This window comes from Volvox carteri (assembly GCF_000143455.1).
Source record: "Volvox carteri f. nagariensis unplaced genomic scaffold VOLCAscaffold_45, whole genome shotgun sequence".
Taxonomy (NCBI): Eukaryota; Viridiplantae; Chlorophyta; class Chlorophyceae; order Chlamydomonadales; family Volvocaceae; genus Volvox; species Volvox carteri.
In genome coordinates, this window is record NW_003307588.1 from 303,375 (window position 1) to 318,049 (window position 14,675).

The 14,675-nt window shown below is 61.6% G+C and overlaps 1 protein-coding gene across 1 annotated transcript in view; it reads left to right on the top strand.

The window, feature by feature from the left end:
* Positions 1-1,397: 1,397 nt before the first annotated feature.
* VOLCADRAFT_95582 (uncharacterized protein) overlaps positions 1,398-14,675 on the top strand; it is a gene marked incomplete at both ends in the record, with an annotated part of 14,445 nt that continues 1,167 nt past the window's right edge. Inside the window, 14 exons of the mRNA XM_002954680.1 lie at positions 1,398-1,528; positions 1,953-2,293; positions 2,639-2,789; positions 4,292-4,538; positions 5,441-6,193; positions 6,568-6,633; positions 6,857-7,143; positions 7,524-9,345; positions 9,838-10,889; positions 11,447-11,468; positions 11,875-12,017; positions 12,685-12,834; positions 13,251-14,122; positions 14,459-14,668. Of these exons, the coding sequence (XP_002954726.1) occupies positions 1,398-1,528; positions 1,953-2,293; positions 2,639-2,789; positions 4,292-4,538; positions 5,441-6,193; positions 6,568-6,633; positions 6,857-7,143; positions 7,524-9,345; positions 9,838-10,889; positions 11,447-11,468; positions 11,875-12,017; positions 12,685-12,834; positions 13,251-14,122; positions 14,459-14,668 (6,247 nt within the window). The remainder of the gene's footprint in view (positions 1,529-1,952; positions 2,294-2,638; positions 2,790-4,291; positions 4,539-5,440; positions 6,194-6,567; positions 6,634-6,856; positions 7,144-7,523; positions 9,346-9,837; positions 10,890-11,446; positions 11,469-11,874; positions 12,018-12,684; positions 12,835-13,250; positions 14,123-14,458; positions 14,669-14,675) is intronic.

A 14,675-nucleotide genomic window follows, 5' to 3' on the forward strand; every position in this document is an offset into this window, starting at 1 on the left:
CTTGGCGCCAAGGGCATCGTTTTTGTCAGGTTGTTAGGGCAATTTTCACACAGCCGGACGCGCATCAATGCTTGTACAGCAGAGCTGCAAATAAATCAACTATTAGCATACTAGCGCACTCGTCGCAGCCTCCAGGGGAGCCGGACCTTTTTGGCATAGGGCAAAGCCGTTGTACACGTTTTGCTCCACGTAGTGCATGTTCCTGTTCTAACAGTAGCAAAGGCACTTTTAGATGTGTGAGCGGTACCCCGTGTAGGTTAGGATGAGTTGGTGGTGGCCCAGGACATGAGCAACTGGAGCCAGCGGGACGACCCGTCCCAGCTCAGCAGCGGAGAAAGAGCTGATCATGTGGCAGCAGAATTGCAAGCTGCTTTTGGCGGACCGGCCTCTGACGTTCAGCGAGTTTGCAGCCTGCTGTGTCTACTCCGGCGTGAATTCTCGGAGCAAGCGCCTAAGAATTGGCCAGCTGATACAGTAAAGCGCTTATGGCTCAGCATAATTGGGGCGCTGCGGGTAGCTCAGGCTCCAGAGGTGCGGCGACTTGGATAAGGCGCGGCGTTACGAGCTAAGCTGAATACCATTTAGCGTTTAGGGGTGCGTGGCTGCGCTAACTGGGTCACAGGCGTACTTAGAAATCTTTTGCGCCGCGAGGGTTGCCCGGTTACACATATTTGCAACTCGTTCGGGTTGAACCTGAGTTGCACGTTCGCGCCGTGGTCGCTACCCCGGGCGCTCTTATGCTGGAAGCTGCGATGCTTTTTGTACTATCTGCTTTATATCTAGAGGCTATCGTGGCTCTGTGTGTGTCGGCCTTGGCTGTCGACTTGATGACTTGCCCATCAAAAACGCACGGCAGGTTCAAGTGGCGGCTTGCGCTGCTGTGGAAGCTCTAGGGCAAAGCTGCACCTCATGTACGGACCTTGATCGAGAGGTGGGCTTGTGCGGCTTCTACAATATCCTTCCATTTCTCAAATTGCCCTTGAGCGGATTCCTGGTCTCATAATGCTGCCATCCCGCCTTGTTGCTAGCTTTCTGTACGCGGTAACAAATTAAACTTGTAGATTGGGGCCGGAGACTACATTTCCTTGCGCCGACTGAGTAAAACACGCCGTCCCCGTCCTCCCTTAGCTCTGCCTTCCGGCTTTGGCTGTATGCAGCTGTGCGGCCTGTCCTCTCTAACCCTCCCCCAATGCTTTTTATATGATCCCCCGTGTCCCTCTGGATAGCCTTCCGCCGTGGATGAGGCGGTACTCTGTGTCGTTGACACGCTCAAGTCATCTAGCAGCAAGCAAGTGAAAGTAGCCGCGATTAAAGCCCTGCTGAGCCTAAGCGGGTGCCTCAATTGTCGGTGCTACTATGACAAGTGGGTATTGATTCTCACCTTATGACTCTCTGCTATGTTTTCCGCTGTGATGATTTGCATGCCCGCCGCAATCCCGCGCTTCTCCGGCCTGCCTGCACGCCTGGATCAACAGACGGCTAGAGTATCCACCTTAGTGGAGGGCTTTACGCGTCGGATCTTGTCGGCGTTAGTGCGGGATATCCACTTCCGTCCGCATACCCCGGGGTATGGCTCACGGCGGGGCCGTGGAAGGAAATCCTGGGGCAGTTCCATCTCGTCACGCCCCGCCGGTATTGTGTTCCGTGCCTCGTCTGCTGCTATACCTGTCCTCCTCTATCCCCACTATTATCATTCATGCGCAGCAGCAGCGTTTTTCTGTTGCTGCTAACATTCGCAGCTATTTGGCAATAACTCATGTCTAAGGGCTCCCATGTAGGGGGTCCCGAGGAACGGGATTGCGCTTTGCTGTGCATTAATGGCAGTCTAGTGCCGCGTTGTTAAGATCTCGCGGTAGGGACTCGCGACATCCCCAACATAGCAACGCAGTGCCGCGCCGCGACAAACGGCGTTGTGTGACGGGTGTGTGGTGTTAACCTCGACACTCCCTCAGGGCGACACAGGAGCTCCTGGGGGAGCGAGGCGCAGTGCAGCTGCTGCTGGAGGCACTGCCCGGCTTCCTTGCTGATGTCCAGGAACAGCAGCAACAACAGGCAGGGATGGCTGGGGCTGCGGTGTCGGGTTCGAGCCCAGCGGCACCGTCGACTGCACCCGAGCAACAACCAACACAACAACAACAGCTGCAGCAGCAGCAGCCGCAACAGCGGATTGGATCGGACGAGGGATCCCAAGTCGTGGCGGACATTTTCCGGGCGCTTCACTACACATGCCTGCTTAACCCCCTGAACACCTCCCGGCTTCTGGCGGACGGTGGCTATAAGCTCATATTGCAAGGTAACGGCTCGAGGAAGGGTAGCGGCGCGTTAGGTGGTTGACGGCGGAAAAGGGACCAACAGGTGGGGGGGCGCGGGCAAGGGCGAGGGCGAGGACGGGAGATGTGGTGCGCGGGTCGCCGAGCAAGGCAATTTTAGAACTGTCAGCGCCGTCAACATCACACGGGCGTTCAACGCGTCCACTCCCCACTCCCCACTCTTGCCCTGGCAGCACCTTCCCTCGTTCGTGGTTCGTCTTTCCCTCCCCTGCCCTGTTTCCTAATACACCCGAGCGCGTGTCGAAACATCATGCTGCTGCTGCTGTCGCATCTGTCTTTGAAAATCTGTCACACTGCGGCCATTGCAGGTCTGTCCGTCATGAGCCTGGAGCTCAACGTGCAGGAGCACGGCGCGATGCTGTTGTCGGAGATGGCCTGCAGCCCCGGAGTACCCGGGCGGGACGTATTGGAGAGCATCGTCATGGTCGCCAACATTGCGCGGCTTCAGCTGCAGGACAAGTGAGTGCGAGATATGATTCACGTGGTTCGGGAGGGCAAGAGGGAAAGCTAGGAAAGATAGGAAAGATAGCTAGGAAAGCTAGTCCGGGAGGGCAAGAGGGAAAGCTAGGAAGGATGGGAGGGCACGTCGAGGGTGCGGCGTTCAAAGTTTTATCTAAGGGCTACGAGGGAAGGGGCATTCTGGGGGGGGACACGCGCGCGCTTGGGAGCGACGAAAACAGCTGCTACCCTGGCGGAAGAATTCGATGGATGGGGGGTCAGCAAAGTCAAATAATGAGGGGAAAGCAACTACCTGCCGACATCCAAAGTCGCAAGCTGGTGAGGGCGCCCAATGTGATGACGCGACTTAGTGAACTTTACTACTGATATGTTTTTTGGGTTGTGTCGTGTACCCAGGAGTCGATAGTCGCCCTCGGCGCCGCATGATGTCCAGCGTTGTGTCGAGAAGGTTGTTGTTGCCGAATACAGGGTGTTGTTGTTGCCGAAGACAGGGTGTTGTTGTTGCCGAAGACGCATCGTGCTGGAGTCATAGTCAGACCTCGTGATAAACGCTTCGTGTGAACCAACCGATTGTCTCTGGCTATAAAGACTGTCGCTACTTCCCTAAGTGGCTGACAGTGTGATGTGCAACGCCCTCCCGACCTTCCCGGGGTAACGTCGGTTCTACCGACGGCTTACCTGTGTGGTAGGTGAAATATGGGGGGTAGCACGGGCAACATTCCGAAGGCAGGTGCACGCAGGAAAGAAAGGTGGTTGGCCTTTTCCGCGAAGCAGAAGCGGCGGAAGTCCCATGTGTGCATGTAATATCATGGCTGCATCCGCCTAAGGCTAAAACATCAGGAGGGAAGGGAATAGCGAGGGCGCGCAGAAACTACAAGAGACAGAAAATCGGGGAATCGTCGTGCGTTGAGGGGCAACGGCAGGGGAAGGGGCAGCGACTGGATGGGGGATGGGGGATGGATCGCGTGATGTATGGGTTGGATGGATGGGCGGAGGATTGAAGGTTGACGGGCTCGGAAGCAGAGGTTCGGGAGGGCTGTTGGCGGAGCTGGGCGGAGCTGGGCGGACGGGGTTGAGGTGTCGTTTGCAGCTTAGGAGGTCTGGGAGCCGTTGATCACAAATGAGGAGTGTCTGTGGCGCGTGGAGGGGAAGAGGGGGTTGGGGAGCTTTGGGGGGACGCCGCAGTAATGAACGCCGCTAGATCTGGATCTGGATCTAGCGGCGTTCATTCCTGCGGATCTACTACTACTACGGATCTACTGCGTTCATTACTACTGGATCTGGATCTGAAAAAGACTCCCTTCTGCCGATGACAGCCATCTACTTGGATCTGAGAAGCGCTTCCTTTTCTCATTCCCTTAGTCTCCCTTAGCCAGTAATATTACACGTCTACTCGACTCCGTTTGTTTGTGCCGCTTACATCTGTTTAATTGTCCTGGTTGTGAATCTGTCATCTTCTCGCAATTCTTTCTGTTTGGTGTTGTGTCGTCTCTTTCTTACAGGTACATTGAGGTTGCCCGGGCAGCGGTTTGGAGCCTGGGCCGCATGGCCAGCCACATCCTGTCGCAGACTCGCCGCACAGGGTCAAGGGATGCTACAGGTTCGGGTGGTTCTCCTGCTGCTGCTACTGCTGCTGCTGCTGCTTCGGGGGAGGAGGAGCGCGACGTGGCCTTGGCGCAGGCGTGGCCGCTGCTGAGTGATCCGGTGCTGCGAGTGGTGGTGTCGATGCTGCAGAGCTGCCACCTGCAGGTGCGTGACACGGCGCGGCGCGGCGCGGCGCGGCACATATCACAGCGCCGTCCGAATGTTGATTGGGTTAGGGGATTATTGGGTTCCCCGGGCACACTGGACATCCACAGCACTGGACGTCCTGCTGTGATGTTCTACTGTGCTGGCTTGCTCCTCCCCTCCTCCATACCTCATGTGTTGCCTCACCATCGAGTTGTTGTGCGTTCTTTGAGACGCGACTCGTCTGACTCGTCTCAACTTCCACGCCATATGAGCTCATATTTGCCACGCGGTCTCTGCACCCTGCTCGTCGCCCAGATGCATCTCCCGCTCAGCGCCTCCCCGTGCATTTCTTTTTTGTTCTCCCTATTTGCCGTATTTTGTCCACGTCTCATCATTCATCCCGCTGTCCTGCTTTTGGGAGTCTTCAGGATGATCCGCTGGTGAAGCACTGCCTGGACTACATTGCCGTCATTGCTTCCGCCGCCACCGTGAACCGCAACGCCGGGAAAGACCAGACGGGAAGCAACAGCCACCACCGAGCCACCAACGGCAGCGGTGACAGCAGCAGCAGCAGTAGCAGCGGGCCCTGCAGCCGTAGCAATAGCGGCGGCGGCGGCGGCGCCACCGCCGGCAGTGATGCCGTGCAGGTATCTTCGGATCGCAATGGCGACGTAGCCGCCGTCGCTGTTGCGGGGCTGTTGATAAGCGGCGACGGAATGGCTAGGTCTAGCAGCAGCAGCGGCGGCGGCGGCGGGAGCGGGAGCGGGGCCGGGGGCGGCTCGCTGCTCGCGGTGTTCCGTCTGGCGATGGACGCCGTGTTGGCGACTGCGCGCGTTGCCAGCGACATTCGGTTACAGGCCGTGGTGCTACGAACGCTGCATGTGCTGCTGCATAGCTTTCCCGGTCGTACCGCGTTACAGCTGGCGACGGCGCGCCAGGCGGAAATCCTGGACCAAGTTGTTCGCATCACGGCGGCTGCGCGGCAAACCCTGGAGCAGCATCAGGCGCAGCAGCTGCAACAGCAGCAGCAGCACCACCACCATCATCATCACCACCCACAGCAGGCCCACCACGCGGCACAGCAGGCACAACAACAGGTCTACGCGTCTAAAGACCTCTTTATCGTCAATGTCTACGCGTTGACCGTCGCTGGCGCGCTGATAGAGCAACCCGTGGGTGGCAGCAATGGCGGCGCTGCCGCCGCCGCCGCCGCTTCTTCCTACCCGCCGCACGTGCTGACCTGCCTGGCGGGTCTCGTTCGGCACCTGTCGGAGGGCGGCGGCGCCGGCGCAGGCGAATCGATCAGCTTTGAGGAGGCGCCGAATGGCGGCTCCTTGGCGGCGGCGCCGGTATGGTACCTCTCCGTGGGCTGCTGCCGCTACGCCTGCCACTGCTGCTTTATCCACGACCTGGTGCGGGGGGCGGATGTACTGGCGGCGTGTCGTGCAGCTGCGCGGCTGCTGTCATGGTGCAGCGGCAGTCCCGATGGCGTCAACGCCACAGACCGGGAGGGCTGCGGCGCGTTGCACTTCCTTGCGGCCGCAGGTGTGTCGCCGCTGCTAGCGGCTTTCATCGAGGCTGCAGGACCGGGGCTCGACTTTCTCCGCCGCACGCGTGCGGGGCTCAACGCGTTGCAGCTGGCGCGGGCACGTAAGCACGCTGCGGCTGTGCAGGTGCGTATGTGCACTTGTGCATTATGTGTAGTGGACCTTTGGGTTATCCCCTCTCGTGTCGGCCGCGAACACGGTGTGGTGGGGCCCCCAGAGGGCATTTGGCTGTGACCCTGAGACCCTCCTCTGGGAACACAACGCTTGGGGTTTTTGACCTGCATGCATGCATGAGGTTGTGACGGGCATGACGAGCTGAGTAGAGGAACGGACTTGCCTTGCCTGTCCTGTCGCCTCCTGTGCTGATGCCTCCTATCAACCTGCCGCCTCTTCACCCTCCTCCTCCACCCACCTGCGGTGCTTCTGCGTCCGCTTCTGCTGCTGCTGCTTCTGCTGCTGATGCCATATGGGACATGGTGAATACCATATTGTACTTTTAGATTCTAGAGGTTTCTACGGAGTCTGCGGCCAAGGCGGCTCAGGACGCTTTGCTGAAAGAGCTGGAGGTGAGCCGCTTTTTTTTGGGGGGGGGGGAAATTCGGGGAGGAAAGAGGACGCATGTTCCTTGCTGCGGCCATGTTATGTTACTTGTATGGACCGCGTGTGCGTGTGCGTGTGCGCTGCTGAGCAGCCTTCGCCGACTGCCCTCCGTGTTTCCACTCTCCGCCTCCTCCTCCCACCCCCTGTACCATGTTACTGCTTTTACCGTTGACACCTATGCAATGACAGGCGGAGGGCGCAAGCGATGCGTCACACGGCACGGGTGGGAATGGGACCGGGGCCTCCAAACGAGCGGGCGGTCTGGGTTCCGGAGCCTCTTCGGGATCCAGCCGGCAAAATAAGACCACCTCCTCTGGTGGTGGCGGAGGCGGTGGTGGCGGGCAAGGCGACTCGCATTCCCAGCATGGAACGACCCACGGATCCAGCTCATCCCCTCCCGTCGGCAGCTCCCACCACAATGCAGCCGAGAGTGAGGAGGCTCGACGTCTGAGGGAGGAGCTCGAGAGGAAGCGCAGGTGGGCAAGGGATAGGGAGTAGTGTGTAATCTGTATGTATGTATGTATGTGTGTGTAGGGTGGGGAAGGGGGGTTCATCGCGGCGGCGGAGAAACCTGTATCAGGGGAAACCGCCCAGATAGCGCGTATGTATATATATACCACCCTGCTCTTTTGGCCGTCCGTGCGCATCTCATCTGGCTCTCTCTATTCCGAGCCCGCGGCCCGCGTTCTTCTCTGCCAGACATCAATGCCTCCCCGGTATCAGTCGTCTTGCTTTTTCACTAAGGCGTCCTTGTCGCTAAGTGGCATTGGATGTTACCGGATGTTAATAACGCGGTCATCGTCGTGGTGGTGGTGGTGGTGGTGGTGGTGGTGATCGTGGTGGTGCTTTGCCTCAGGGCTGCTGAGGAAGAGTACGAGGCGGCTTTGGAGCAGCGGAGACGTCAGCTAGAGGAGGAGGCCCGGCAGCAGGCGGCCGAGGAGGCCCGACTGATTGCGCTGGCCCAGGCGGAGAGCCTGCGCATGGCCACGACGCCGACGCCAGTTGAGCCGCCGGCTGCGGAGCCGGCCAAGCACGAACCAGACCAGCTTCAGCAGCCGCAACATGGGGGCCGGTTATCTCCGGCCGACGAGCAGCAGTCGCAGTCGCAGTCGCATCGGTCATCGCGGTCGTCGTCGGTTGGAGGGTCAGCTGCGGCAGCGGTGGCGGCGCAAGCGGCGGCGACGGCGGGTTTGCTTGTAGGAGAGCCCGGCGGCGATGGCGTCGGCCAGGTCGAGCAGCCATCGCTGAAAGCCGCGTTCGCAGTGGAGCACCACCAGCATATGCTTGGTCCGCTGAACCCTATAGACGAGAGCGGCGGCAGCGCCGGAGCGAATTGTCAGCGTTCACCTCTCTCGTCCATGGACGAGCAAATCACGATGCTACGCGGCAGTGCGGGTCCTGGCTCGGTGCTGGGCATGCGGCGGGTCGTTTCCAAGGGCTCCTTCCTGTCCGATGATTTGAACCTTACCAGTAGTGTCGGCGTCGGCGTCGGAGTTGGTGTTGGCGGGCCGGCCGCCGCCGCCGCCGGCCTCGTCCCCATGGCGGCAGGTCCCGGTACCAGCGGCAACAGTGCGGGGGCCCTCGGCGGTCTCAGTGGATTGTCGATGTCTTTTACCTCTGGAGCCGGCGGCGATGCCGCTGGCGCTGCCGCCGCCACCGCAGCTGGCGGCGGCTTTGGGGGCTTTCGCGGATCGTCTTTCAGCAACTTGCTCAACGTCGGCGGACCCATGGGTCTCTCGACCTCCTCAGCTTTGGAGGCGCCTCCCGGTCTGCTAGTCGGGCCTGGAGGTTTCATGAGCGCGCCGCCGCCACCACAGCCGCCACCCGGTTTGCTGGCTGCGGCGACTTCGTCGCCGCCACAGCCTGTTGATATGGTGGTCGCTGCGCAGCCGCCGCCAGCCGCAGCAGGCCTCCTATCCTTTGGTGTTTTCGGAGCGCCGGGACTCGCTGCGACAGGCAAGGACCCACGGGGAATCACTGGAGGTGCAGGCACCCCAGGCGGCGCTGGTGACGGCAGCATCTGCTCTGACAGCCTGGCGGGCTCCATCGACGGCACGCCGATGCCGCCGGGGCCCTCCCCGGCAGGCTCCCTGGCAAGCGGCTGGCATGGCGGCGGCGGCAGCACCTCCATGTATAACCCTGGGCCAGCTGCCTTCATCAGCAACACGCTAGGCAGCGCGGGATCAGCGGCGGCGGCGCCGCCGCCAGGCCTCCACCGCGGCGGGCCGAGCAGCAGCTACCTATCGCTCCAGGGCGCGCCGACGGCGCCGACGCCGACGGCAGGCCTCGCCCTGTCCCCTTCGGCAGCGGCGGGAATTCCGGAGCCTTGGGTGCTGGGTGGCGCCGCCGCCACGGCTGGGGCCTCGCAACTAGCTCCCATCGGCGGAGGTGTGCTCCATGGAAGCCACGCTGACTTGCACAGCCTGGCGCCTGCCGGGTCGTTGGAGGCTCGCGCAAGGTTGATGCCCAACAGCGGCTTTGGAGGGGCCTCGGCCGGAGGAGGAGGTGGAATGGGGCATGGTGGCCTGAGCGATCGCGGCGTGGGGCCGCTCCACGACGTGCTGGCGGGCGCGGGCGGCGGGGAGACGTGGGACCTCGCGGAGGAAATGACCCGTGGGCCATCTCGTCAGCTGTGGCTGGGCAACGTGCAACCTGGGCTGCCGTCTGGACATCTGCAGGTACGTACGTTTTGAAGGAGCGTGCGAAAGTCGGTTCTCCTGTCTCCTGATGCTGCTTGCCTGATGCTGCTTGCCTGAGCTATTTTGGCTGGTGGTGCAATGGTGGCCTGCATTGGCCTTGTTGAGCCTCCCTGTCTTGGAAAGGCAGCAGACCGTACTCGGTTCTGATGACCATGAACCCGTAACGGGTGCTGTGGAGCGCGACATCGGGGAAAGGGGGAAGGCAGGAGCAATGCCTGAAGCGGATCAGGGACGGAGCATCTCGCATCTTAGGGTTTCTTAGGGTTATTATTGTAATTCTTGGCAGGGCTGTTGCGCGCCGGTTCGTCTGTGTTGCGCAACCCGCTGCGGTGTGTGCACATTGTGCGATTGAGCCCCTCAGACCTGCTGGGTGCTGGGTGACCCCTCTCGGAGGGAGAGATGCCACCCTTCTCCACCTCGCTACCCCGGCGGCCGCCCCCTGTCCCTCTTTTGGCTGCTGGTTCCATGCAGGCTTTATGCCAGCAGTTCGGCCCGGTTCAGGACGTCATGGTGGCGCCTGGCACCCTGTCAGCCGTCGTTCTCTTCATGCGCGCTGAGGACGCGTCACGAGCAGCGCACGCGCTGCACGGTCGCGAAATTCCGCACATGTCGTACGAGGACAAACCTATTATCGTACGGTACTGCGGAACGGGTACTGCTCCCGCAATGCAGCTAGGCAGTGGCGGCGCCGCCGCCGACACGGGGTTTCCGGGAAGCAGCCCGCCATCTCGGGTAGGCAGCGCTATCGGCACCGCCGGTACCACGGATAGCTTTGGCCTGCTGGGACTTGGTTTGCCGGCGGGGGTTGAGGCTGCGCTGGTGGCGGCGGGATTCGGTCCAAATGCGCTAGCGGCGGCGATGCAGGGCCTTCTACCCCTGGAGCAGCAGCAGGCGCTCCATGCGGTGCTGCTGCAGGCCTCGGGAGCAGCTGCGGGATCCCCGACGGCGCCGCCGCCGCCGCCGCCGCTGCAGCAGCAGCATGCCCTTCTGCAGTCACAAGGGTCGGCACATAGCCTACGTTCTGGTGGCAGCGGCTTCGGTGGTCTTGAGCAGATGTCGCACGCGCACGGCAGCATGGGGCACCTGGGTGGTGCTGCCGGCGGCGGCGGCGGTAGCGTTAGCGACTTTGCTGCCCTGCATGCCGCCGCCATGGCGCCGGCGGCAGCGGTTCCTGGTGACCAACAGCCTTCGCAACAGGCACAGCTTCAGCAGCACCCGGCCGTCGCTGGTGGGGGAGGGCCTGGCGGCAGCGAGTTGTACCGCACTTCGGAAGACGCTGACGGCGCCGGCGCCGGCAGCAGCGCCGCTGGCGGCGGGTCCGTCAGTGGCGGCGGAGCTGCCGCCACAGCAGTCGCCGCCGGGGGCAGCACTGGCGGCGGTGTGAGCACCAGCGGTGAGGTGGAGGCTGGTGGCGTAGATGGCGACGGGGCGGCGGATGTGCCGGAGGGCAAGCCTAGCCGTCATCTGTGGCTGGGTAATATCCCGCTCAAGCCCAATAAGCTCGCCATGGAGCTCCTGTTTGCGTAAGTGGAGTGGAGTGAAGTGAAGTGAAGGCCAGTGGGTCAGCAGCAGCAGCAACGGGATTACCTCCTCTCCCCTTTTTGGTTAAAAGGCAGGCGGGCTACCACCCGCGGTTTGAACTATATCGCTTCTGCCCTTTTCCTGTTGTTTTCATTCTCTGTTCCCACCTGACTTTTACTTTGCACGGCCCGGCATCCATCGTCCACGGCTGCATGCTCCACCCATCCGTCCACCCGTCTGTTCACTTACTTGCTTACAGCCAGGCTTGCTGCGCCCCCTCTTGGCAACCAACCAGCTGCGACCACAACTGCAACCACAGGGCCCTGAGCTTTTTATACTTTTACATCGTACATTTTCATTTTGCATCCTTTCCTCAATTTTTCCGTTTTGACGCCCCTCGCCTTTCCCCCCCTCCCTCCCTCCCTCCCCCTCCCCCTCTCTCTCTCTCTCTCCCACCCCATCTGCTCCATACTGCCCCAAACCCTAACCTACCCACATCCTACCCACATCCTTCCCTCCTCCCTCCCTCCCTTCACACACTTGCACTACTCGCTCGCAGGCGCTTCGGGCCCTTGGAGTCCGTTCGCGTGTTTCCCGGCAAGACATTCGCCTTCGTCAACTACATTGCGGCACAGGCAGGTGGCCGGGATTAGAAATGCGTCGGGTGAAGGCAGCATGTATGCGGTGGCGTGGCGGTTGGAAACGTTGGCGGGCGGGCGACATTGCGGTGCGTCTCCGGGGCCCTCCCTGTCCACATGGGTATATACGGTCAGCGGCTCGTCCCGGTGCGGCAATCCCCCGGCGTCTTCATCACCACCGCTTTTGAATCCCATTGGCCAGCAGTTCCAGGTGCTTTGAACGCATATCGCCACAATTGAGGACTCTTTGCTCCTTGCATGTAAACCCCTTCCCTCTACCCCCTGCCCCCTGCCCTCTGCCCTGTACCCTCTGCCCTGTACCCGCTTCCCTCTGCCCTGGTTTCCCCAGCATGCCGTCGCCGCCAAGATGGCGCTCGACGGACAGCCGGCGCCCTCCGTCACCGGCAGCAAGCCCATGGTGATCCGCTACCAGAAGGACACCTCCACGGTGCCCGCCAACCTGGGCATGGCGGGCGGGAAGTCCATGAGCCGGTGAGAGGGGAGGGAAGGGGATGTAGGGGTGCGCGCAGGAGGAGAAGAGGTACACATTGTACCAGGCGGGTCTGCCGGAGGCCCATTGCGCGAGATACCCAACACACATACACAGCTGGGGGTATCCCCACAGCAGGGGGAACGAGGGACGAGTTGAGTCGGGAGTGTGTTGTTTTTTGTTGAGGCCGCTGAGGCTCCTTTCCTTTTCCTTTGTTATCCCACCTGTCGCTGTGCGCGCACCTCTCGCTTCGGAATACTCTGTACTGCCTGAACAGGCATTGGGGCGATGTACATTGCATAAAAAAATTACACGCGAGCTCCAAGGGAGGCTCGGTCGTTCACAAGGGCCTTCTGTTTCGTTTTCCCCCCCGACCCGACCTCCACATGAGTCATGAGTGTCCGCAAAACTTCATGAAAAATTTGTGCGTGACCCAAGTCCCAGTCTACACTATCCCTCTACACTATATGTAATAGTAGATATTATGCATTACAGCCATTGTTACAGCCATTGCATGACCACCAGCGCATACCATCTGGGTCGGATGTGTTGCCCCCCCTCCTCCTCCTCCTCAGCAGCAGCAGCAGCTTCACTCGTTTGTGGTTCGTCTTTCCCCCCTCCTCCACCTCCACCTCCACCTCGTCGTCCTCCTGCCACCAACCCCTGCAGGTCTAGCTCGACCCAGAACCTGACAGGGCTCACGGCGGCCGCGTCCCTGGCTCGTCTGCTGGACGACGATCTGCCCCCCGAGCCTGCTGTCAATCTTTCCAACAAGCTCAACCCGAACAACATCCACTACGACCGAGAGCTCGCCGCGAGGTGGGCGAGAGAATGGGCTGTCGTGCAGGGGGGGGCTCCGGAGGATCCAGTTAGCATCCAGTTGGCTTTTTACTCTCCCAACGCATCGTTTTCCCGTTGTTGGTTGATGTGTGTGTATGTGTGTGTGTATGTGTGTGTGTGTGTGTGTGTGTGTGTGTGTGTTGGGTCTCAGTCAAGTGTGAAGTGTGAGCCTCTCGTTTATGTGGACGCGGGGATAATTTTGACTTGATGAGAGCTTTTGCAGGGTTGGTTAAAATCTAAAATTCTAAACTTCTGAAATTCTATGTGCTGCACATTACGAGACGCGCATGTTTGTACACCTTCCCTCTCACACACGCCTTATACGCCAGTACACACATGTGTGTGTGCGCACTTACCACCACCTCGCACCTCGGGTGCACCTTTTCGAGACGCAGGTACAAGCGAATGAGTAAGGCGGAGAAGGAGGCACTATGGGCACAAGACCGGGCCATGCAAGCGCTCGGCGCGAATGCAGCCGCGGCAGCCGCCGCCGTCAATGCCGGTGCCGCTGGTATTGCGGGTCTTCTGGATCCCAACGCCGCTGCTGCCCGGCTGCTTGCTCAGGCCGGGCTTGGGAACCTGGCTGCCGGGCTCGGCGGCGCGGCCGGTAGCGACTTCCTGATGCCGCGTGTCATGTCGGCGAGTGCGTTGGACTATTTGGCGGCGAACAGCGGCGGCGGGGGTGGAGGCGGCGGCGGAGGCGCTGCAGCCGCTGCGGCCGCAGGCGGGGGTGGCGGCGGCCACGGGGGCCTTTTCCGTGTGAATACAACTCAGAGCCTGCTTGGAATGCAGCAAGCTGCGAATGCGGCAATGTTGCTACCACAGGTAGGGGGTGGACTTCAAGGCCTTCTGGGGCAGCATGGCGCTGCAGCGGCGGCAGCGGCGGCGGCCGCCGCCGCCGGGCTCGACGGCGCTGCCGCGGCACAGGCGCTGCAGCAGCAGCTCCAAGTTGCACAGCAGCAGGCGGTTCTACAGCAGCAGCTGCAGCAGCAGGCCGCTCTGCAGCAGCAGCTGCAACAGCTGGCGGCGGCTGGGGCTGGCAGCAGTAGCCAGGCTTTGCTAAATAATCTGGCGATGAACCAGGCTCTTGCAAGCCTGGGGCTGAGTCAGGGGGGGCCGAGTGCTGTGGCAGCAGCGGCGCCGCCACCGTCGTCGGCGCAAGGTGCCTCTTCTGCATTGCGTGGCGCCACCGCGGGCGCGAGTGCCGCCAGCGGCGGACTGGACTGGGCGTCCATGCAGGCCGCCCTCGCAAACCTCGGCCTAGGCGGTGGCGGCCCGAGTACTTCAACAGGGGTCCATGGGGGCCAGCAAAGCAGCGCCGCCCTTGCCGCGCTGCTGCAGCAGCAACAACAGCAGCAGCAACAGCAGCAGCAGGCAAACTCGCAGGCCGTAGCTGCGGCGCAGCAGCAGCAACAACAGCAGCTGCTGCAACAGCAGCAGCAGCAACAGCTGGCAGCGGCAGCGGCAGCGGCCGCCGGCCTGGGGCCCAACGGCGGCGGCGGCAACGCCGCCCTCGCTGCGGCAGTGGTAGCCAATGCCTTTGGTGACAGCGCTGGGGGGGCTAACGGCGCAGCTGGTGGCGCTTCCGGCGCCGCTGCTGCAGCCTCTGCGGGTGGCCTGGCGGGCCTCCACAACGCCGCGAAACGTGTGTCCCTGCCGCACACCGGGCACGGTCGCCCTCTCACAAGCGTCGGATCTCAGTCAAGCCTCAACGCCAACCTTGCCGCCGCTGCCGGCCTCAACACCCTGATGGATCCGGCCGCTGCAGCGGCGCTGGTGGGTGGCCTCCAAGGCCTTGCCGGCGGTGCTGGAGGTGCGGG